This window comes from Daphnia pulex, chromosome 10, assembly GCF_021134715.1.
Source record: "Daphnia pulex isolate KAP4 chromosome 10, ASM2113471v1".
Classification (NCBI taxonomy): Eukaryota; Metazoa; Arthropoda; class Branchiopoda; order Diplostraca; family Daphniidae; genus Daphnia; species Daphnia pulex.
The window spans coordinates 5,960,559-5,984,729 of record NC_060026.1 but is presented as its reverse complement, the minus strand read 5'-3'; the positions used below and the strand labels follow the sequence as shown (position 1 = coordinate 5,984,729).

At 53.3% G+C, this 24,171-nt stretch overlaps 1 protein-coding gene across 1 annotated transcript; it reads right to left on the bottom strand.

The window, feature by feature from the left end:
• Window positions 1–811: 811 nt before the first annotated feature.
• Window positions 812–1,516, bottom strand: LOC124206080. The gene has a single exon (XM_046603717.1). The coding sequence runs from the start codon at window positions 1,514–1,516 to the stop codon at window positions 812–814; it is 705 nt and encodes a 234-aa protein (XP_046459673.1).
• Between the last annotated feature and the right edge of the window lie 22,655 nt (window positions 1,517–24,171).

Genomic DNA, 24,171 nt, shown 5'->3' with positions numbered 1-24,171 from the left:
ATTTTTAAAAATTCAAGTGCTGTGATGTGCGTTTTTTTTTAACTTTTTGTTCATGATTTGCTCTATAAATTTATTGATTCAATAGACTTGATATAGTGTATTGGACATTGATTTACACATCGTGTAATTAAAAATGGTTTTAACAAGTGAAAAAAATATTATAGCAACTTCATGTGCTGAGCTGTTCTCTGCTGTGCTCTGGCGTGCTCTGGCGTGCATTGACGTGCTCTGGCGTGCACTGGCGTGCTCTGGCGTGCACTGGCGTGCTCTGGCGTGCATTGACGTGCTCTGGCGTGCACAGGCGTGCTCTGGCGTGCACTGGCTTGCTCTGGCGTGCACTGGCGTGCTCTGGCGTGCACTGGCTTGCTCTGGCGTGCACTGAAGTGCTCTGGTGTGAATTGGAGTGCTCTGGCGTGCATTGACGTGCTCTGGAGTGCACTGGCGTGCTCTTGTGTGAATTGGCGTGCTCTGGTGTGAATTGGCGTGCTCTGGCGTGAACTGGCGTGCTCTGGCGTGCTCTGGCGTGCTCTGGCGTGCTCTGGCGTGCATTTATTTATTTTATTTTATTCAATTTCTATAGCGCACTTTACAACTACATGATCAAATGACGCTTTAGGTAGAGTCACTCAAGAAAATATGTACAATTTGGGTCATTTATAACATTTACTTAACAAATAGGATTTCAACAGAGTTTTAAAATTCTTCAGCTCCGTCATTTTCTTGATGTTATCCGGCAGGTCGTTCCACAGCCTCGGACCCATTCTTGAGAATGTGCGCGAGCCATAGAGCCCAGGTTTTCCTGGTGGGACAGCTAGATCACTAGAAAACGACGATCTGAGGGTCCGTGGTGGTTTGAACGCTCAATCAGGGATGACAAATATGGAGGGGCATATCCATGCAGACACTTAAAGGCCAAAACCAAACACTTAAAGCTGATGCGCTCGTTGACTGGCAGCCAACGCAGGGTTTTGAGATGGTTGGAAACAGGATCAAACCTCCTCGCTCCGACAATCAATCTGGCAGCAGCGTTTTGGACTCTCTGCAGTCTCAGGATCTGTTCTTTTGGAAGATCAGCAAACAGCGAGTTGGCGTAGTCCAGTCGGGAAAGAACCATAGCTTGAACCAAGGTTTTCGCCGCATGTGGTGACAGGTATTTCCTGATTTTTCCCAGTGTGCGAATGTGAAAAAATGCTGACTTGCACACGCTGTTGATATGCGGGATCATGGTCAAATTGCTGTCGAAGATCACTCCAAGATTTTTCACCACTAGAGAAGGTTGAACCAAGTCATCTCCAACCTGAAGAGGTAGATTTTCAATCAGCTTGGATCGGTTCGGAGTCGATGTGTAGAGAAGTTCGCTCTTACACACGTTAAGCTTCACCCGATTTGCAGTAAACCAAGTTTCCGAGCGCGCTGCACAACTTGCCATCATGCTTAGGGCCGATAGCTGTTGAGATGGAGCGGGACGGAGTCGAAAGCCAATCCGGAGCTGAGTGTCATCAGAGAACTGACCCATCTTCAGAACGTTTAGGCCACCGTTGTTAAGATTGGTACCTTCTAGCACCGACGAAAGAGGATTCGCGTAGGCGAGGTAAAGAAGCGGGCCAAGTACAGAGCCCTGTGGGACCCCCGAAGTTAGAGTGACGCTGTCAGATGGCAGAGCATTCACAACAGCAGCATTGGCGTGCTCTGGGGTGAATTGGCGTGCTCTGGCGTGCACTGGCATGCTCTGGCGTTTACTGGCATGCTCTGGAGTGCACTGCGTGCTCTGGTGTGCACTGGCGTGCTCTGGCGTGCTCTGCTATGCAGAAATCAAGTGCTTGACAATAGAAATCCACTACTCGACAATAGAACTCAAATAACTTGAATAATTTTTAAAAATTCAAGTGCTATGATGTGCGTTTTTCTAAAACTTTTTGTTCATGATATGCTCTATAAATTATTAATAAATGCACTGCCGTGCTCTGGTGTGAATTGGAGTGCTCTGGCGTGCACTGGCGTGCTCTGGCGTGCTCTGGTTTGAATTGGCGTACTCTGGTGTGAATTGGCGTGCTCTGGCGTGCACAAGCGTGCTCTGGCGTGCACTGGCGTGCTCTGGCGTGCTTTGGCGTCGACTGGCGTGCTCTGGTGTGAATTGGGGTGCTCTGGCGTGCACTGGCGTGCACTGGCGTGCTCTGGCGTGCTCTGTCGTGCTCTGTCGTGCACTGGCGTGCTCTGGCGTGCACTGGCGTGCTCTGGCGTGCTCTGGTGTGAATTGGCGTGCTCTGGCGTGCACTGGCGTGCTCTGGCGTGCATTGACATGCTCTGGCGTGCACTGGCGAGCTCTGGCGTGCTCTATCGTGCTCTGGCGTGCTCTATCGTGCTCTGGCGTACTCTGCTATGCAGAACTCAAGTGCTTGACAATAGAAATCCACTACCCGACAATAGAACTCAAATAACTTGAATAATTTTTAAAAATTCAAGTGCTGTGATGTGCGTTTTTCTAAAACTTTTTGTTCATAATTTGCTCCATAAATTTATTGATTTAATAGACTTGAAATGGTGTATTGGACATTGTACACATCCTGTAATTAAAAAATGGTTTTAACAAGTGGAAAAAATATTATAGCAACTTCAAGTGCTGAGCTGTTCTCTGCTGTGCTCTACCGTGCTCTGGCGTGCTCTGGCGTGCTCTGGCGTGCTCTGGCTTGCTCTGGCGTGCATTGACGTGCTCTCACGTGCACTGGCGTGCACTGGCGTGCTCTAGCGTGCACTGGCGTGCTCTGGCGTGCACTGGCGTGCTCTGCTGTGAATTGGCGTGCTCTGGCGTGCACTGGCGTGCTCTGGCGTGCACTGGCGTGCTCTGGCGTGCACTGGCGTGCTCTGGTGTGCACTGGCGTGCTCTGGCGTGCTCTGGCGTGCATTGACGTGCTCTGGCGTGATCTGGCGTGCTCTGGTGAAAATTGGCGTGCTCTTGCGTGCACTGGCGTGCTCTGTGTGAACTGGCGTGCTCTGGCGTGCACTGGCGTGCTCTGGCGTGCACTGGCGTGCTCTGGCGTGCACTGGCGTGCTCTGGCGTGCACTGGCGTGCTCTGGCGTGCACTGGCGTGCTCTGGCGTGCTCTGGCTTGCTCTGGCGTGCATTGACGTGCTCTGGAGTGCACTGGCGTGCACTGGCGTGCTCTGGTGTGAATTGGCGTGCTCTGGCGTGCACTGGCGTGCTCTGGCGTGCTCTGTCGTGTTCTGGCGTGCTCTGCTATGCAGAACTCAAGCGCTTGACAATAAAAATCCACTACCCGACAAAAGAACTCAAATAACTTGAATAATTTTTAAAAATTCAAGTGCTGTGATGTGCGTTTTTCTAAAACTTTTTGTTCATGATTTGCTCTATAAATTTATTGATTCAATAGACTTGAAATGGTATATTGGACATTGATTTACACATCCTGTAATAAAAAAATGGTTTTAACAAGTGAAAAAAAATATTATAGCAACTTCAAGTTCTGAGCTGTTGTCTGCTGTACTCTACCGTGCTCTGGCGTGCACTGGCGTGCTCTGGCGTGCACTGGCGTGCTTTGGCGTGCACTAGCGTGCTCTGGCGTGCTCTGGCGTTCACTGGCGTGCTCTGTTGTGAATTGGCGTGCTCTGGCGTGCACTGGCGTGCTCTGTCGTGCACTTGCGTGCTCTGGCGTGCTCTGGCGTGCTCTGGTGTGAATTGGCGTGCTCTGGCGTGTACTGTCGTTCTCTGGCGTGCACTGGCGTGCTCTGGCGTGCATTAACGTGCTCTGGCGTGCACTGGCATGCTCTGGTGTGCACTGGCGTGCTCTGGTGTGAATTGGCGTGCTCTGGCGTGCACTGGCGTGCTCTGGCGTGCACTGGCGTGCTCTGGCGTGCACTGGCGTGCTCTGGCGTGCACTGGCGTGCTCTGGCGTGCACTGTCGTGCTCTGACGTGCACTGGCGTGCTCTGGCGTGCTCTGTCGTGCTCTGGCGTGCTCTATCGTGCACTGGCGTGCTCTGTTGTGCTCTGGCGTGCTTTGGTGTGAATTGGCGTGCTCTGGCGTGTACTGGCGTTCTCTGGCGTGCAATGGCGTGCTCTGGCGTGCATTAACGTGCTCTGGCGTGCACTGACGTGCTCTGGTGTGCACTGGCGTTCTCTGGTGTGAATTAGCGTGCTCTGGCGTGCACTGGCGTGCTCTGGCGTGCTCTGCTATGCAGAACTCAAGTGCTTGACAATAGAAATCCACTAACCGACAATAGAACTCAAATAACTTGATAATTTTTAAAAATTCAAGTGCTGTGATGTGCGTTTTTCTAAAACTTTTTGTTCATGATAAGCTCTATAAATTTATTGATTCAATAGACTTGAAATGGTGTATTGGACATTGATTTACACATCCTGTAATTAAAAAATGGTTTTAACAAGTGAAAAAAATATTATAGCAACTTCAAGCGCTGAGCTGTTCTCTGCTGTTCTCTACCGTGCTCTGGCGTGCACTGGCGTGCTCAGGCGTGCTCTGGCGTGCTCTGGCTTGCTCTGGCGTGCACTGGCGTGCTCTAGCGTGCACTGGCGTGCTCTGGCGTGCACTGGCGTGCTCTGGTGTGAATTGGCGTGCTCTGGCGTGCACTGGCGTGCTCTGGCGTGCAATGGCGTGCTCTGGTGTGCACTGACGTGCTCTGGCGTGCACTGGCGTGCTCTGGCGTGCACTGGCGTGCTCTGTCGTGCACTGGCGTGCTCTTGCGTGCACTGGCGTGCTCTGGCGTGTACTGGCGTGCTCTGGTGTGAATTGGCGTGCTCTGGCGTGAACTGGCGTGCTCTGGTGTGAACTGGCGTGCTCTCGCGTGCACTGGCGTGCTCTGGCGTGCACTGGCGTGCTCTGGCGTGCACTGGCGAGCTCTGGCGTGCTCTGGCTTGCTCTGGCGTGCATTGACGTGCTCTAGAGTGCACTGGCGTGCACTGGCGTGCTCTGGCGTGCATTGGCGTGCTCTGGTGTGAATTGGCGTGCTCTGGCGTGCACTGGCGTGCTCTGGCGTGCTCTGTCGTGCTCTGGCGTGCTCTGCTATGCAGAACTCAAGTGCTTGACAATAGAAATCCACTACCCGACAATAGAACTCAAATAACTTGAATAATTTTTAAAAATTCAAGTGCTGTGATGTGCGTTTTTCTAAAACTGTTTGTTCATGATTTTCTCTATAAATTTATTGATTCAATAGACTTGAAATGGTATATTGGACATTGATTTACACATCCTGTAATTGAAAAATGGTTTTAACAAGTGAAAAAAATATTATAGCAACTTCAAGTGCTGAGCTGTTCTCTGCTGTGCTCTACCGTGCTCTGACGTGCACTGGCGTGCTCTGGCATGCTCTGGCGTGCTCTGGCTTGCTCTAGCGTGCACTGGCGTGCTCTAGCGTGCACTGGCGTGCTCTGGCGTGCACTGGCGTGCTCTGGTGTGAATTGGCGTGCTCTGGCGTGCACTGGCGTGCTCTGGCGTGCAATGGCGTGCTCTGGTGTGCACTGACGTGCTCTGGCGTGCACTGGCGTGCTCTGGCGTGCACTGGCGTGCTCTGGTGTGAATTGGCGTGCTCTGGCGTGCACTGGCGTGCTCTGGCGTGCTCTGTCGTGCTCTGGCTTGCTCTGGCGTGCATTGACGTGTTCTGGCGTGCACTGGCGTGCTCTGGCGTGCACTGGCGTGCTCTGGCGTGCACTGGCGTGCTCTGGCGTGCACTGGCGTGCTCTGGTGTGAATTGGCGTGCTCTGGCGTGCATTGGCGTGCTCTGGCGTGCACTGGCGTCCTCTTGCGTGCACTGGCGTGCTCTGGTGTGAATTGGCGTGCTCTGGCGTGCACTGGCGTGCTCTGGCGTGCTCTGTCGTGCTCTGGCTTGCTCTGGCGTGCACTTGCGTGCTCTGGCGTGCACTGGCGTGCTCTTGCGTGCACTGGCGTGCTCTGGCGTGCACTGGCGTGCTCTGGCGTGCACTGGCGTGCTCTGGCGTGCACTGGCGTGCTCTGGCTTGCACTGGCGTGCTCTGGCGTGCACTGGCGTGCTCTGGTGTGAATTGGCGTGCTCTGGCGTGCATTGGCGTGCTCTGGCGTGCTCTGGCATGAACTGGTGTGAATTGGCGTGCCTTGGCGTGCTCTGGTGTGAATTGGCGTGCTCTGGTGTGAATTGGCGTGCTCTGGCGTGCATTGGCGTGCTCTGGTGTGAATTGGCGTGCTCTGGCGTGCACTGGCGTGCTCTGGCGTGCTCTGTCATGCTCTGGCGTGCTCTGCTATGCAGAACTCAAGTGCTTGACAATAGAAATCCACTACCCGACAATAGAACTCAAATAACTTGATGATTTTTAAAAATTCAAGTGCTGTGATGTGCATTTTTCTAAAACTTTTTGTTCATGATTTGCTCTATAAATTTATTGATTCAATAGACTTGAAATGGTGTATTGGACATTGATTTACACATCCTGTAATTAAAAATGGTTTGAACAAGTGAAACAAATATTATAGCATTTTCAAGTGCTGAGCTGTTCTCTGCTGTGCTCTACCATGCTCTGGCGTGCACTGGCGTGCTCTGGCGTGCTCTGGCGTACTCTGGCTTGCTCTGGCGTGCATTGAGGTGCTCTGGCGTGCACTGGCGTGCTCTTGCGTGCACTTGCGTGCTCTGGCGTGCACTGGCGTGCTCTGGCGTGCACTGGCGTGCTCTGGCGTGCAATGGCGTGCTCTGGCGTGCACTGGCGTGCTCTGGCGTGCACTGGCGTGCTCTGGCTTTCACTGGCGTGCTCTGGCGTGCACTGGCGTGCTCTGGTGTGAATTGGCGTGCTCTGGCGTGCATTGGCGTGCTCTGGCGTGCACTGGCGTGCTCTTGCGTGCACTGGCGTGCTCTGGTGTAAATTGGCGTGCTATGGCGTGCACTGGCGTGCTCTGGCGTGCTCTGTCGTGCTCTGGCTTGCTCTGGCGTGCATTGACGTGCTCTGGCGTGCACTGGCGTGCTCTGGCGTGCACTGGCGTGCTCTGGCATGCACTGGCGTGCTCTGGTGTGAATTGGCGTGCTCTGGCGTGCACTGGCGTGCTCTGGCGTGCACTGGCGTGCTCTGGCGTGCACTGGCGTGCTCTGGTGTGAATTGGCGTGCTCTGGCGTGCATTGGCGTGCTCTGGCGTGCACTGGCGTGCTCTTGCGTGCACTGGCGTGCTCTGGTGTGAATTGGCGTGCTCTGGCGTGCACTGGCGTGCTCTGGCGTGCTCTGTCGTGCTCTGGCTTGCTCTGGCGTGCATTGACGTGCTCTGGCGTGCACTGGCGTACTCTGGCGTGCACTGGCGTGCTCTAGCGTGCACTGGCGTGCTCTGGCGTGCACTGGCGTGCTCTGGCGTGCACTGGCATGCTCTGGCGTGCACTGGCGTGCACTGGCGTGCTCGAGCGTGCACTGGCGTGCACTGGCGTGCTTTGGCGTGCACTTGCGTGCTCTGGCGTGCATTGACGTGTTCTTGCGTGCACTGGCGTGCTCTGGCGTGCTCTGGCGTGCTCTGGTGTGAATTGGCGTGCACTGGCGTGCACTGGCGTGCGCTGGTGTGAATTGGCGTGCTCTGGCGTGCACTGGCGTGCTCTTGCGTGCACTGGCGTGCTCTGGTGTGCACTGGCGTGCTCTGGCGTGCACTGGCGTGCTCTGGTGTGAATTGGCGTGCTCTGGCGTGCATTGGCGTGCTCTGGCGTGCACTGGCGTGCTCTTGCGTGCTCTGGCGTGCACTGGCGTGCTCTGGCGTGCACTGGCGTGCTCTGGCGTGCACTGGCGTGCTCTGGCTTGCACTGGCGTGCTCTGGCGTGCACTGGCGTGCTCTGGTGTGAATTGGCGTGCTCTGGCGTGCATTGGCGTGCTCTGGCGTGCTCTGGCATGAACTGGTGTGAATTGGCGTGCCTTGGCGTGCTCTGGTGTGAATTGGCGTGCTCTGGTGTGAATTGGCGTGCTCTGGCGTGCATTGGCGTGCTCTGGTGTGAATTGGCGTGCTCTGGCGTGCACTGGCGTGCTCTGGCGTGCTCTGTCGTGCTCTGGCTTGCTCTGGCGTGCATTGACGTGTTCTGGCGTGCACTGGCGTGCTCTGGCGTGCACTGGCGTGCTCTGGCGTGCACTGGCGTGCTCTGGCGTGCACTGGCGTGCTCTGGTGTGAATTGGCGTGCTCTGGCGTGCATTGGCGTGCTCTGGCGTGCACTGGCGTGCTCTTGCGTGCACTGGCGTGCTCTGGTGTGAATTGGCGTGCTCTGGCGTGCACTGGCGTGCTCTGGCGTGCTCTGTCGTGCTTTGGCTTGCTCTGGCGTGCACTGGCGTCCTCTGGCGTGCACTGGCGTGCTCTGGCGTGCACTGGCATGCTCTGGCGTGCATTGACGTGCTCTGGCGTGCACTGGCGTGCACTGGCGTGCTCTGGCGTGCTCTGGCTTGCTCTGGCGTGCATTGACGTGCTCTGGCGTGCACTGGCGTGCACTGGCGTGCTCTAGCGTGCACTGGCGTGCACTGGCGTGCTTTGGCGTGCACTTGCGTGCTCTGGCGTGCATTGACGTGCTCTTGCGTGCACTGGCGTGCTCTGGCGTGCTCTGGCGTGCTCTGGTGTGAATTGGCGTGAACTGGCGTGCACTGGCGTGCGCTGGTGTGAATTGGCGTGCTCTGGCGTGCAGTGGCGTGCTCTTGCGTGCACTGGCGTGCTCTGGTGTGAATTGGCGTGCTCTGGCGTGCACTGGCGTGCTCTGGCGTGCTCTGTCATGCTCTGGCGTGCTCTGCTATGCAGAACTCAAGTGCTTGACAATAGAAATCCACTACCCGACAATAGAACTCAAATAACTTGATGATTTTTAAAAATTCAAGTGCTGTGATGTGCATTTTTCTAAAACTTTTTGTTCATGATTTGCTCTATAAATTTATTGATTCAATAGACTTGAAATGGTGTATTGGACATTGATTTACACATCCTGTAATTAAAAATGGTTTGAACAAGTGAAACAAATATTATAGCAACTTCAAGTGCTGAGCTGTTCTCTGCTGTGCTCTACCATGCTCTGGCGTGCACTGGCGTGCTCTGGCGTGCTCTGGCGTACTCTGGCTTGCTCTGGCGTGCATTGAGGTGCTCTGGCGTGCACTGGCGTGCTCTTGCGTGCACTTGCGTGCTCTGGCGTGCACTGGCGTGCTCTTGCGTGCACTGGCGTGCTCTGGCGTGCAATGGCGTGCTCTGGCGTGCACTGGCGTGCTCTGGCGTGCACTGGCGTGCTCTGGCGTGCACTGGCGTGCTCTGGCTTTCACTGGCGTGCTCTGGCGTGCACTGGCGTGCTCTGGTGTGAATTGGCGTGCTCTGGCGTGCATTGGCGTGCTCTGGCGTGCACTGGCGTGCTCTTGCGTGCACTGGCGTGCTCTGGTGTAAATTGGCGTGCTATGGCGTGCACTGGCGTGCTCTGGCGTGCTCTGTCGTGCTCTGGCTTGCTCTGGCGTGCATTGACGTGCTCTGGCGTGCACTGGCGTGCTCTGGCGTGCACTGGCGTGCTCTGGCATGCACTGGCGTGCTCTGGTGTGAATTGGCGTGCTCTGGCGTGCACTGGCGTGCTCTGGCGTGCACTGGCGTGCTCTGGCGTGCACTGGCGTGCTCTGGTGTGAATTGGCGTGCTCTGGCGTGCATTGGCGTGCTCTGGCGTGCACTGGCGTGCTCTTGCGTGCACTGGCGTTCTCTGGTGTGAATTGGCGTGCTCTGGCGTGCACTGGCGTGCTCTGGCGTGCTCTGTCGTGCTCTGGCTTGCTCTGGCGTGCATTGACGTGCTCTGGCGTGCACTGGCGTACTCTGGCGTGCACTGGCGTGCTCTAGCGTGCACTGGCGTGCTCTGGCGTGCACTGGCGTGCTCTGGCGTGCACTGGCATGCTCTGGCGTGCACTGGCGTGCTCTGGCGTGCATTGACGTGCTCTGGCGTAAACTGGCGTGCTCTGGCGTGCTCTGGCGTGCTCTGGCTTGCTCTGGCGTGCATTGACGTGCTCTGGCGTGCACTGGCGTGCTCGAGCGTGCACTGGCGTGCACTGGCGTGCTTTGGCGTGCACTTGCGTGCTCTGGCGTGCATTGACGTGTTCTTGCGTGCACTGGCGTGCTCTGGCGTGCTCTGGCGTGCTCTGGTGTGAATTGGCGTGCACTGGCGTGCACTGGCGTGCGCTGGTGTGAATTGGCGTGCTCTGGCGTGCACTGGCGTGCTCTTGCGTGCACTGGCGTGCTCTGGTGTGAATTGGCGTGCTCTGGCGTGCACTGGCGTGCTCTGGCGTGCTCTGTCATGCTCTGGCGTGCTCTGCTATGCAGAACTCAAGTGCTTGACAATAGAAATCCACTACCCGACAATAGAACTCAAATAACTTGATGATTTTTAAAAATTCAAGTGCTGTGATGTGCATTTTTCTAAAACTTTTTGTTCATGATTTGCTCTATAAATTTATTGATTCAATAGACTTGAAATGGTGTATTGGACATTGATTTACACATCCTGTAATTAAAAATGGTTTGAACAAGTGAAACAAATATTATAGCAACTTCAAGTGCTGAGCTGTTCTCTGCTGTGCTCTACCATACTCTGGCGTGCACTGGCGTGCTCTGGCGTGCACTGGCGTGCTCTGGCTTGCACTGGCGTGCTCTGGTGTGAATTGGCGTGCTCTGGCGTGCATTGGCGTGCTCTGGCGTGCACTGGCGTGCTCTTGCGTGCACTGGCGTGCTCTGGTGTGAATTGGCGTGCTCTGGCGTGCACTGGCGTGCTCTGGCGTGCTCTGTCGTGCTCTGGCTTGCTCTGGCGTGCATTGACGTGTTCTGGCGTGCACTGGCGTGCTCTGGCGTGCACTGGCGTGCTCTTGCGTGCACTGGCGTGCTCTGGCGTGCACTGGCGTGCTCTGGTGTGAATTGGCGTGCTCTGGCGTGCATTGGCGTGCTCTGGCGTGCACTGGCGTGCTCTTGCGTGCACTGGCGTGCTCTGGTGTGAATTGGCGTGCTCTGGCGTGCACTGGCGTGCTCTGGCGTGCTCTGTCGTGCTCTGGCTTGCTCTGGCGTGCATTGACGTGCTCTGGCGTGCACTGGCGTGCTCTGGCGTGCACTGGCGTACTCTGGCGTGCACTGGCGTGCTCTGGCGTGCATTGACGTGCTCTGGCGTGCACTGGCGTGCACTGGCGTGCTCTGGCGTGCTCTGGCTTGCTCTGGCGTGCATTGACGTGCTCTGGCGTGCACTGGCGTGCACTGGCGTGCTCTAGCGTGCACTGGCGTGCACTGGCGTGCTCTGGCGTGCATTGACGTGCTCTGGCGTGCACTGGCGTGCTCTGGCGTGCTCTGGCGTGCTCTGGTGTGAATTGGCGTGCTCTGGTGTGAATTGGCGGGCACTGGCGTGCACTGGCGTGCGCTGGTGTGAATTGGCGTGCTCTGGCGTGCAGTGGCGTGCTCTGGCGTGCACTTGCGTGCTCTTGCGTGCACTGGCTTGCTCTGGTGTGAATTGGCGTGCTCTGGCGTGCACTGGCGTGCTCTGGCGTGCTCTGTCATGCTCTGGCGTGCTCTGCTATGCAGAACTCAAGTGCTTGACAATAGAAATCCACTACCCGACAATAGAACTCAAATAACTTGATGATTTTTAAAAATTCAAGTGCTGTGATGTGCATTTTTCTAAAATTTTTTGTTCATGATTTGCTCTATAAATTTATTGATTCAATAGACTTGAAATGGTGTATTGGACATTGATTTACACATCCTGTAATTAAAAATGGTTTGAACAAGTGAAACAAATATTATAGCAACTTCAAGTGCTGAGCTGTTCTCTGCTGTGCTCTACCATGCTCTGGCGTGCACTGGCGTGCTCTGGCGTGCACTGGCGTGCTCTGGCTTGCACTGGCGTGCTCTGGCGTGCACTGGCGTGCTCTGGCGTGCACTGGCGGGCTCTGGCGTGCACTGGCGTGCTCTGGCGTGCACTGGCGTGCTCTGGTGTGAATTGGCGTGCTCTGGCGTGCATTGGCGTGCTCTGGCGTGCACTGGCGTGCTCTTGCGTGCACTGGCGTGCTCTGGTGTGAATTGGCGTGCTCTGGCGTGCACTGGCGTGCTCTGGCGTGCTCTGTCGTGCTCTGGCTTACTCTGGCGTGCATTGACGTGCTCTGGCGTGCACTGGCGTGCTCTGGCGTGCACTGGCGTTCTCTGGCGTGCACTGGCGTACTCTGGCGTGCACTGGCGTGCTCTGGCGTGCACTGGCATGCTCTGGCATGCACTGGCGTGCTCTGGCGTGCATTGACGTGCTCTGGCGTGCACTGGCGTGCACTGGCGTGCTCTGGCGTGCTCTGGCTTGCTCTGGCGTGCATTGACGTGCTCTGGCGTGCACTGGCGTGCACTGGCGTGCTCTAGCGTGCACTGGCGTGCTTTGGCGTGCACTTGCGTGCTCTGGCTTGCTCTGGTGTGAATTGACGTGCTCTGGCGTGCTCTGGCGTGCATTGGCGTGCTCTGGCGTGCACGCTAGTGCACGCCAGTGCACGCCAATCCACACCAGAGCACGTCCATGCACGCCAGAGCACGCCAGTGTGCTCTGCTATGCAGAACTCAAGTGCTTGACAATTGAAATCCACGCCAGAGCACGCCAGTGCACGTCAGAGCACGCCAGTGCACGTCAGAGCACGCCAGTGTACGTCAGAGCACGCCAGTGCCCGCCAGAGCACGCCAGTGCCCGCCAGAGCACGCCAGTGCACGCCAGAGCACGCCAGTGCACGCCAGAGCAATTCAATGCACGCCAGAGCATGCAAATTCACACCAGAGCACGCCAGTGCACGCCAGAGCACGTCAATGCACACCAGAGCACGTCAGTGCACGCCAGAGCACGCCAATTCACACCAGAGCACGTCCATGCACGCCAGAGCACGCCAGTGTGCTCTGCTATGCAGAACTCAAGTGCTTGACAATTGAGATCCACGCCAGAGCACGCCAGTGCACGTCAGAGCACGCCAGTGCACGTCAGAGCACGCCAGTGCCCGCCAGAGCACGCCAGTGCCCGCCAGAGCACGCCAGTGCCCGCCAGAGCACGCCAGTGCACGCCAGAGCACGCCAGTGCACGCCAGAGCAATTCAATGCACGCCAGAGCACGTCAATGCACACCAGAGCACGTCAGTGCACGCCAGAGCATACCAGTTCACGCCAGAGCACGCCAGTGCACGCCAGAGCACGCCAATTCACACCAGAGCACGTCCATGCACGCCAGAGCACGCCAGTGTGCTCTGCTATGCAGAAGTCAAGTGCTTGACAATTGAAATCCACGCCAGAGCACGCCAGTGCCCGCCAGAGCACGCCAGTGCCCGCCAGAGCACGCCAGTGCACGCCAGAGCACGCCAGTGCACGCCAGAGCAATTCAATGCACGCCAGAGCATGCCAATTCACACCAGAGCACGCCAGTGCACGCCAGAGCACGTCAATGCACACCAGAGCACGTCAGTGCACGCCAGAGCACGCCAGTGCACGCAAGAGCGCATGTCCTGGCCACTCAACGGAGACCGCTCTGCTTAGAGTTGTGAATGATCTACTTTCCTCTGCTGACAATGGTGATGCTGTGATTCTGGCTTTTCTGGATCAAAGTGCTGCCTTTGACACGGTCGACCATGCTATCCTGCTGGATCGTCTTGAAGCTCGCTTCGGAATCTCTGGCTCGGCTCTCGCGTGGCTGTCCTCGTACTTGAATGGAAGAAGGCAATCAGTCAGTATTGGTGGAATCTCTTCTGTCCCAACTCCTGTCATCTACGGTGTCCCCCAAGGTTCAGTGCTGGGTCCTATTCTGTACATCTTGTATAATACCCCAATGCATGATATTTCAGTAGCATCGGGAATCATGGATCACTATTTTGCTGATGATGCCCAGGGATACAAGTCTTTTCGGCCATCCCCTTCTGCTGCCGACCAACGTCTAGCTTTCGCAACTCTCTCATCGGCTATTACTGAGCAAAGGAAGTGGTTGTCACTGAATCGTCTCAAACTCAACGAGGACAAGACGGATGCGCTATTAGTCTCTTCTAAAGATGCTGTAAGGAAGAAAAACATCTCATCGATGCCACTCATGGTAGGTGATGTACCTATTTCTCCTTCGCCAGTTGTGCTGAATCTTGGTGTGCGCCTGGACTCCCATCTTACTATGGAATCGCAGATAACATCGTCTTGCAGGAAGGCTTATTTTCATCTAAGAAGAATTGCCAGAATCCGGAATTCCTCTCACGCTCTGCGCTATGTCAGCTCGTCCATGCCCTTGTTCTATCTCAACTTGACTATGGAAACTGCTTGCTAGTTGGCCTACCAGCAACAAGTCTGGTCAGACTACAACGTGTGCAGAACTCGGCGGCTAGACTTATCTCTGTTGTTCGTCTTCGTGAATCTATCACCCCGACTCTTCGTTCTTTTCACTGGCTTCCTATTTATCAACGAATTGAGTTTAAGATAGCTGTGCTTGTGTTTCGCTGTCTCATTGGTCTTGCTCCTCTGTATCTTACTGCATTGATTAGTATTCGTGATTCTGGTCGTGAGACACGTTCATCTTCTAAACTCCTTCTTCACTCTCCCCGAAACCATACGAAATGCTTTGGTGATCGTGCCTTCTCTGCTGCTGCACCTCGAATATGGAATTCTTTACCCCTTGAGTTGCGCTTGCTAGCCCTTTTTCCCTATTCTTCTCGTTTCTCTCTCACACAATTCCGATGTCATCTAAAAACATTCTTGTTCCGAAATGCTTATGGAAACTAAGTGTCACATGTTTTCTGTTGGGAGCAATAGCGCCTTTGATCAGTCTATGGAAAAGGCGCTATCCAATATCAAATTAAATACATTATTATTATTTTTATTATTATAAGAGCACGTCAATGCACGCCAGAGCACGCCAGAGCACGCCAGAGCACGCAAGTGCACGCCAAAGCACGCCAGTGCACGCCAGAGCACGCCAGTGCACGCCAGTGCACGCCAATTCACACCAGAGCACGCTAGTGAACGCCAGAGCACGCCAGAGCACGTCAATGCACGCCAGAGCAAGCCAGAGCACGCCAGAGCACGCCAGAGCACGCCAGAGCACGCCAGTGCACGCCAGAGCACGGTAGAGCACAGCAGAGAACAGCTCAGCACTTGAAGTTGCTATAATATTTGTTTCACTTGTTAAAACCATTTTTTAATTACAGGATGTGTAAATCAATGTCCAATACACCATTTCAAGTCTATTTAATCAATAAATTTATAGAGCAAATCATGAACAAAAAGTTTGAGAAAATCGCACATCACAGCACTTGAATTTTTAAAAATTATTCAAGTTATTTGAGTTCTATTGTCGGGTAGTGGATTTCTATTGTCTAGCACTTGAGTTCTGCATAGAAGAGCACGCCAAAGCACGACAGAGTACGCCAGTGCACGCCAGAGCACGCCAGTGCACGCCAATGCACCCCAATGCACGCCAGTGCACGCCAGTGCACGCCAGAGCACGCCAGTGCACGCCAGAGCATACCAGTGCACGCCAGAGCACGCCAGTGCACGCCAGTGCACGCCAGTGCACGCCAGAGCACGCTAGTGCACGCCAGTGCACGCACGAGCACGTCAATGCACGCCAGAGCACGTCCATGCACGCCAGAGCACGTCAATGCACGCCAGAGCACGCCAGTGCACGACAGAGCTCGCCAGTGCACGCCAGAGCACGCCAATTCAAACCAGAGCACGTCAATGCACGCCAGAGCACGCCAGTGCACGCCAGAGCACGCCAGAGCACGCCAATTCACACCAGAGCACGTCCATGCACGCCAGAGCACGCCAGTGCACGCCAGAGCACGCCAGTGCACGCCAGAGCACGCCAGTGCACGCCAGAGCACGCCAGAGCAGGCCAGAGCACGCCAGTGCACGCCAGAGCACGCCAGTGCACGCCAGAGCACGCCAATTCACACAAGAGCACGCCAGAGCACGCCAGAGCACGCCAGAGCACGTCAATGCACGCCAGAGCACGCCAGTGCCCACCAGAGCACTACAGTGCGCGCCAGAGCACGCCAATTCACACCAGAGCACGCCAGTGCACGCCAGAGCACGTCAATGCACGCCAGAGCACGCCAGTGCACGACAGAGCTCGCCAGTGCACGCCAGATCACGCCAATTCACACCAGAGCACGCCAGTGCACGCAAGTGCACGCCAGAGCAAGCCAGAGCACGCCAGAGCACGCCAGAGCACGCAAGTGCACGTTAGAGCACGGTAGAGCACAGCAGAGAACAGCTCAGCACTTGAAGGTGCTATAATATTTTTTTTTCAGTTGTTAAAACCATTTTTTAATTACAAGATGTGTAAATCAATGTCCAATACACCATTTCAAGTCTATTTAATCGATAAATTTATAGAGCAAATCATGAACAAAAAGTTTTAGAAAAACGCACATCACAGCACTTGAATTTTTAAAAATTATTCAAGTTATTTGAGTTCTATTGTCGGGTAGTGGATTTCTATTGTCAAGCACTTAAGTTCTGCATAGCAGAGCACGCAAGAGCACGCCAGATCACGCCAGATCACGCCAGAGCACGCCAGAGCACGCCATTGCACGCCAATTCACACCAGAGCACGCCAGTGCATGCCAGAGCACGCCAGTGCACGCCAGTGCACGCCAGTGCACGCCAGTGCACGCCAGAGCACGCCAATACATACCAGAGCACGCCAGTGCACGCCAGAGCACGCCAATTCACACCAGAGCACGCCAGTGCACGCCAGAGCACGCCAGTGCACGCACGACACGTCAATGCACGCCAGATCATGCCAGTGCACGCCAGAGCACACCAATTCACACCAGAGCACGTCAATGCACGCCAGAGCACGCCAGTGCACGCCAGAGCACGCCAGTGCACGCCAGAGCACGCCAGTGCACGCCAGAGCACGCCAATTCACACCAGAGCACGCCAGTGCACGCCAGAGCACGCCAGTGCACGCCAGAGCACGCCAGAGCACGCCAGAGCACGCCAGTGCACGCCAGAGCACGCCAGTGCACGCCAGAGCACGCCAATTCACACCAGAGCACGCCAGAGCACGCCAGAGCACGCCAGAGCACGTCAATGCACGCCAGAGCACGCCAGTGCCCGCCAGAGCACTCCAGTGCGCGCCAGAGCACGCCAATTCACACCAGAGGACGTCAGTGCACGCCAGAACACGTCAATGCACGCCAGAGCACGCCAGTGCACGCCAGAGCACGCCAATTCACACAAGAGCACGCCAGAGCAAGCCAGTGCACGCCAGTGCACGCCAGAGCACGGTAGAGCACAGCAGAGAACAGCTCAGCACCTGAAGTTGCTATAATATTTTTTTCACTTGTTAAAACCATTTTTTAATTACAAGATGTGTAAATCAATGTCCAATACACCATTTCAAGTCTATTTAATCGATAAATTTATAGAGCAAATCATGAACAAAAAGTTTTAGAAAAACGCACATCACAGCACTTGAATTCAAAAATTATTCAAGTTATTTGAGTTCTATTGTCGGGTAGTGGATTTCTATTGTCAAGCACTTAAGTTCTGCATAGCAGAGCACGCCAGTGCACGCCAGATCACGCCAGATCACGCCAGTGCACGCCAGAGCACGCCAGAGCACGCCATTGCACGCCAATTCACACCAGAGCACGCCAGTGCACGCCAGAGCACGTCAATGCACGCCAGAGCACGCCAGTGCACGCCAGAGCACGCCAGTGCACGCCAGTGCACGCCAGAGCACGCCAATTCACACCAGAGCACACCAGTGCACGCCAGAGCACGCCAATTCACACCAGAGCACGCCAGTGCACGCCAGAGCACGCCAGTGCACGCACGAGCACGTCAATGCACGCCAGATCATGCCAGTGCACGCCAGAGCACGCCAATTCACACCAGAGCACGCCAGTGTACGCCAGTGCACGCCAGTGTACGCCAGTGCACGCCTATTCACACCAGAGCACGCCAGTGCACGCAAGAGCACGCCAGTGCACGGCAGAGCTCGCCAGTGCACGCCAGAGCACGTCAATTCACACCAGAGCACGCCAGTGCACGCAAGTGCACGCCAGAGCAAGCCAGAGCACGCCAGAGCACGCCAGAGCACGCCAGTGCACGCCAGTGCACGCCAGAGCACGGTAGAGCACAGCAGAGAACAGCTCAGCACCTGAAGTTGCTATAATATTTTTTTCACTTGAAAAAACCATTTTTTAATTACAAGATGTGTAAATCAATGTCCAATACACCATTTCAAGTCTATTTAATCGATAAATTTATAGAGCAAATCATGAACAAAAAGTTTTAGAAAAACGCACATCACAGCACTTGAATTCAAAAATTATTCAAGTTATTTGAGTTCTATTGTCGGGTAGTGGATTTCTATTGTCAAGCACTTAAGTTCTGCATAGCAGAGCATGCCAGTGCACGCCAGATCACGCCAGATCACGCCAGTGCACGCCAGTGCACGCCAGTGCACGCCAGAGCACGCCAGAGCACGCCATTGCACGCCAATTCACACCAGAGCACGCCAGTGCACGCCAGAGCACGCCAGTGCACGCTCGAGCACGTCAATGCACGCCAGATCATGCCAGTGCACGCCAGAGCACGCCAATTCACACCAGAGCACGCCAGTGTACGCCAGTGCACGCCAATTCACACCAGAGCACGCCAGTGCACGCAAGAGCACGCCAGTGCACGACAGAGCTCGCCAGTGCACGCCAGAGCACGCCAATTCACACCAGAGCACGCCAGTGCACGCAAGTGCACGCCAGAGCAAGCCAGAGCACGCCAGAGCACGCCAGAGCACGCCAGTGCACGCCAGTGCACGCCAGAGCACGGTAGAGCACAGCAGAGAACAGCTCAGCTACTGAAGTTGCTATAATATTTTTTTCACTTGTTAAAACCATTTTTTAATTACAAGATGTGTAAATCAATGTCCAATACATCATTTCAAGTCTATTTAATCGATAAATTTATAGAGGAAATCATGAACAAAAAGTTTTAGAAAAACGCACATCACAGCACTTGAATTCAAAAATTATTCAAGTTATTTGAGTTCTATTGTCGGGTAGTGGATTTCTATTGTCAAGCACTTAAGTTCTGCATAGCAGAGCACGCCAGAGCACGCCAGATCACGCCAGATCACGCCAGTGCACGCCAGAGCACGCCAGAGCACGCCATTGCACGCCAATTCACACCAGAGCACGCCAGTGCACGCCAGAGCACGTCAATGCACGCCAGAGCACCCCAGTGCACGCCAGAGCACGCCAGTGCACGCCAGAGCACGCCAGTGCACGCCAGTGCACGCCAGAGCACGCCAATTCACACCAGAGCACGCCAGTGCACGCCAGAGCACGCCAATTCACACCAGAGCACGCCAGTGCACGCCAGAGCACGCCAGTGCACGCCAGAGCACGCCAATGCACGCCAGAGCACGCCAGTGCACGCCAGAGCACGCCAGAGCACGCCAGAGCACGCCAGTGCACGCACGAGCACGTCAATGCACGCCAGAGCATGCCAGTGTTAAGATACTCTATGCTCCGCCACCTAACGGACACAAAGCATACCCTCTACCTAGAAACAAACTCAATATCAACGTTGCTACCTTTCTTGTGTGTGTTCGATCTACTTTACTGTATCACCGAACTACTTTGTATTACGTGCTCTTTTCTCTCTTCTCATCAAGAAAGGTATTATCAATAAACAATTTGCTATTAAGACGATATGTGTTGAGCGTACAATATCAATAGGTTATGGGCCCAGAACGTTTAAATCTGGCTCAACCATGTCAAAGTCTGATCTGAGTCACATCGAGCAATTCAATGGAACTAACTTCCAACTCTGGAAATATAACTGTTGGCTTGTACTCGAACAGCACGAACTACTTGACATTGTCGAGGTAACACTAATTCAAAATCACAGAGTTTTATTAGACTGTTTACTATCTACTTACTAAAACATAATTTACTATCTACAGGGTAGAGATTTGTTGCCCGTAGCCACAGTTGCTCAAGGGAATGTTACCAATCAAAAAGCCATTAATCTTTGGAAAAAGAAAGACACTCAAGCGAGACTGATCTTGATGACCACAATCAGCCCCAGAGAGCAGCAGGCATTCGTAAACTGCAGATCTGCATTCGCAATATGGACAAAACTAGCTGCACAGCACATGCAGAATGCCTCAGCTAGCACCCACGTCCTTCAAGCCAATTTCTTTCATTACCAGTATGTTAAAGGTCATACCATCATGCAACATATCACTGCTATCGAAGGGATGGCTCAACAGCTGGATGATTTGAACCAATCCATGAGTCAATCCCAGATCATGACGAAGATAGTATCAACTCTACCCTCAAGCTACAGACACTTCATGACTGTTTGGGACAATTTAGCAGAAACTGAAAAAACTATGCCGCATCTAATCACGAAGTTGATGAACGAGCAACATCGCGAATTGAACTCGACCGAAGTCCTTAATCAACCAAGACAAGCAGAAGCTCTATTTGGAGCAGCAAAACGCCCTAATGTTCCAAGACCAGAAAAAAGGACTCTAGATCGTGGAAACGAACGTAGTGACAAGCGCATACGTACTGGATGCACCTTTTGTGGGAAATCTAACCACGATCAAAGTACTTGCTCACATCGAATCAATGCTGAAGCAGGTATCATAGAAGAACAATGCTCTTACTGCCACAACTTTAATCACGGTCCATCAACATGTAGGACAAAGACTTCAAACGAAGCCTTGATGCTGAAAATCAACAAAAGCAGAGCTACTCTGTCTCGACCCAAACAGGACGACTTCGCCATGGCGGCAGACGACACTACATCACTCAATCGGAACGAGTGGTACGCGGACTCGGGAGCAACTCATCATATGTGTCACAACAAATCCATCATGCATAATTTTACAAGCATTCCAGAACTGACACGGGGAATTAACGGCATTGGTGGCGTCACAATTTATGCCCTTGGTCAAGGAGACATCCACGTCGTCGCAACAGTTGATGGGACAACACAGACCGGAGTTTTAAACAACGTTCTTTATGTACCCGACATAGGAACAAACCTCCTTTCTATCGCCTCCGCCACTGATCGAGGTTTAAACGTGGAATTTCTCAAACAAGCAGTCCTTTTTTAAATCAAATGGTACTATAATCATGAGTGGAAATCGAGAAGGAAAAGCTCTTTACAAGTTGAACATCAGCGCCACAGCAATATCATCACAGGAACCTCAGTCGACTGCATTAAAAGCCTTCGTAAAAAAAGTTCCGTTGTCCACATGGCATCAACGCTTGTCTCACACAAGCTACTCTACAGTCATCAGAATGATGAAAGCCGGAATTGTCAACGGCATGGATCTTGACGACTCCCAACCGCCTACAACCCTATGCTTAGGATGCTCTCTTGGAAAGGCGCACAGACTCCCGTTCACGTCCACTCGAACCAAAGCCACTGAACTAGGGGAACTCATCCATGCAGATGTATGTGGTCCGATGCAAGAGGAAACGCCATCAGGATCCAAGTACTACGTCTCTTTCAAAGACGATTATAGCGGTTACAGAGCCATATACTTTCTCAAATTAAAATCAGAGGTATTTGAAAAATTCAAGTTATTCGTCTGCAAAATTCGGAGTGAAACCAAGGCTCTCGTACGGACACTCAGATCAGATGGAGGTGGTGAATTTACAAGCTCCGAATTTGAAAATTGGCTAACGAGCAAGAACATTCGACACGAAACCAGTCCAGCACATACACCTCAACTTAATAGTGTATCTGAGCGCGACCACCGAACAATTGGCGAGGCCGAAAGAAGCTGTATCTACATGCAGAACGTCCCACTGAATTTATGGGCCGAATCTTACAACTGCGCTACCTACACTCTCAATCGGACTCCATCAACCGACAGTCACGTCACTCCATACGAACTATGGTTTAAGAAGAAGCCACATCTAGGTCACCTGAGGATCTTCGGATGTACCGCTTACGTTCATATTCCTGATTGTGACAGAAAGAAGCTGGACGCCAAGAGCACTCGTTGCATGTTCATTGGCTATTGTGACACGACTAAAGCGTATCGTCTATGGGACCCAGCCACACGGAGAATAAAGATCAGTCGTGATGTCAGTTTTGATGAATTGAGCCCGGCATCCTCCTCTGACAATCCGGACATGGAACACGCCATTTCTACCAACTCTACCCCACTATTAGCCTCAACATTAGACTCATCAACACCACGGCGATCATCTCGTGGTCCCCAACCGAAGCATTGCTGGGCGGAAGCTGCCAGTCTTCAATCCACCATCCTATTCGATGATCAAATAGAACCAAAGTCTTATTCCTGCGCCATTTCAGACATCAACGCTGAGTCATGGAAGACAGCTATGTCAGAAGAAATGCAATCACTAATTGACAACCACACCTGGTCCTTGGCAGAGCTACCCCCAGGCAGGTCAGCCATTGGCAGCCGATGGACTTATACAATCAAACGATCTCTCGACGGATCCATCAAAAGGTACAAGGCCCGTTTCGTAGCAAAAGGGTTCTCTCAGAGACCAGGGATCGACTACGACGAAATATATTCTCCTGTCATTAAACTTGACTCACTTCGCGTCATCCTATCTATGGCCGCCAATCGTGATCTCTCAGTGACACAATTAGATGTCAAAACAGCTTTCTTGTATGGCGACGTGACCGAAGAACTTTATGTCCGCCAACCCGAAGGCTTCACTACACCTGGGAAAGAGAAATGGGTCTGCAGGCTCCACAAAGGATTGTATGGTCTAAAACAATCTTCTCGTCTCTGGAACATCAAGTTCGACGCATTCATCACCAAGTATGGACTCACCAGTACAACAGCTGATCCATGTGTTTACACACGATCTAGCAACAACGAGTTCATCATACTAGGGATATGGGTTGATGATGGCCTCCTATGCACCAACTCATCAACACTCACTGAATCGATTATGGCGTACTTATCCACGCATTTCAAGATGACCTCTCATCAGGCAGACTGTTTTCTCGGTCTTCAAATCGATCGCAATCGGGAAAAACGTGAACTGCTTTTGTCCCAGCCGCAATACATTGCTGGTATTCTTCGCCGCTTCAAGATGTCCACCTGTTTTCCCGTGAAGACGCCTGCTGATCCCCAAACTCATCTGACAGCCTCGATGTCACCAACCACCCCCGAAGACATTTCCTTGATGGCTGGAGTACCCTACAAAGAAGCCATCGGTTCCTTGATCTACTTAATGATGTGTACTCGTCCTGATATAGCCTACGCTGTAGGCCAGGCTGCTCGTTTTTCCCAAAATCCTGGCAAGGCTCACTGGTCAGCTGTTAAGCGGATTCTCTCGTATCTGTCAGGCACTCTTAATCACGGAATTCTTTTCTCCAGCAAAGGGCGGGCCCAGCTCGTTGGTTTTACCGATGCAGACTACGCAGGATGCCTTGATTCTCGACGATCAACCTCTGGTTTTCTATTTCTTCATTTAGGTGGCGCGGTGGCGTGGGGAAGTCATCGTCAAACCTGCACAGCGACCTCCACCACTGAAGCCGAATATATCGCGGCCAGCGATGCTACGAAGGAAGCAATATGGCTCCGCCGGCTTTTAATTCAAATTGATTCCTTCCCAAACAACCCTGTTCGTTTGCTGTGTGATAATCAGAGCTCTATTCGCCTGGTTCACAATCCTGTTCACCACAACCGCACCAAACACATTCAAATTCGTTATCATTTTATCCGCGAGAAACAGGAGGAAGGTGAGATCGACATAGTTTATGTCACCACCACACACCAGCTCGCGGATATCTTTACAAAATCCTTACCTACTCCTCAGTTCATGTTTCTTCGCTCACGCATTGGGATCCAGAACTCTTTTTCTAACGAGTAATTACTTCAACCTACCTTTCGTTTGAGGGGGGGTGTTAAGATACTCTATGCTCCGCCACCTAACGGACACAAAGCATACCCTCTACCTAGAAACAAACTCAATATCAACGTTGCTACCTTTCTTGTGTGTGTTCGATCTACTTTACTGTATCACCGAACTACTTTGTATTACGTGCTCTTTTCTCTCTTCTCATCAAGAAAGGTATTATCAATAAACAATTTGCTATTAAGACGATATGTGTTGAGCGTACAATATCAATAGCCAGTGCACGCCAGAGCACGCTAATTCACACCAGAGAACGTCAATGCACGCCAGAGCACGCCAGTGCACACCAGAGC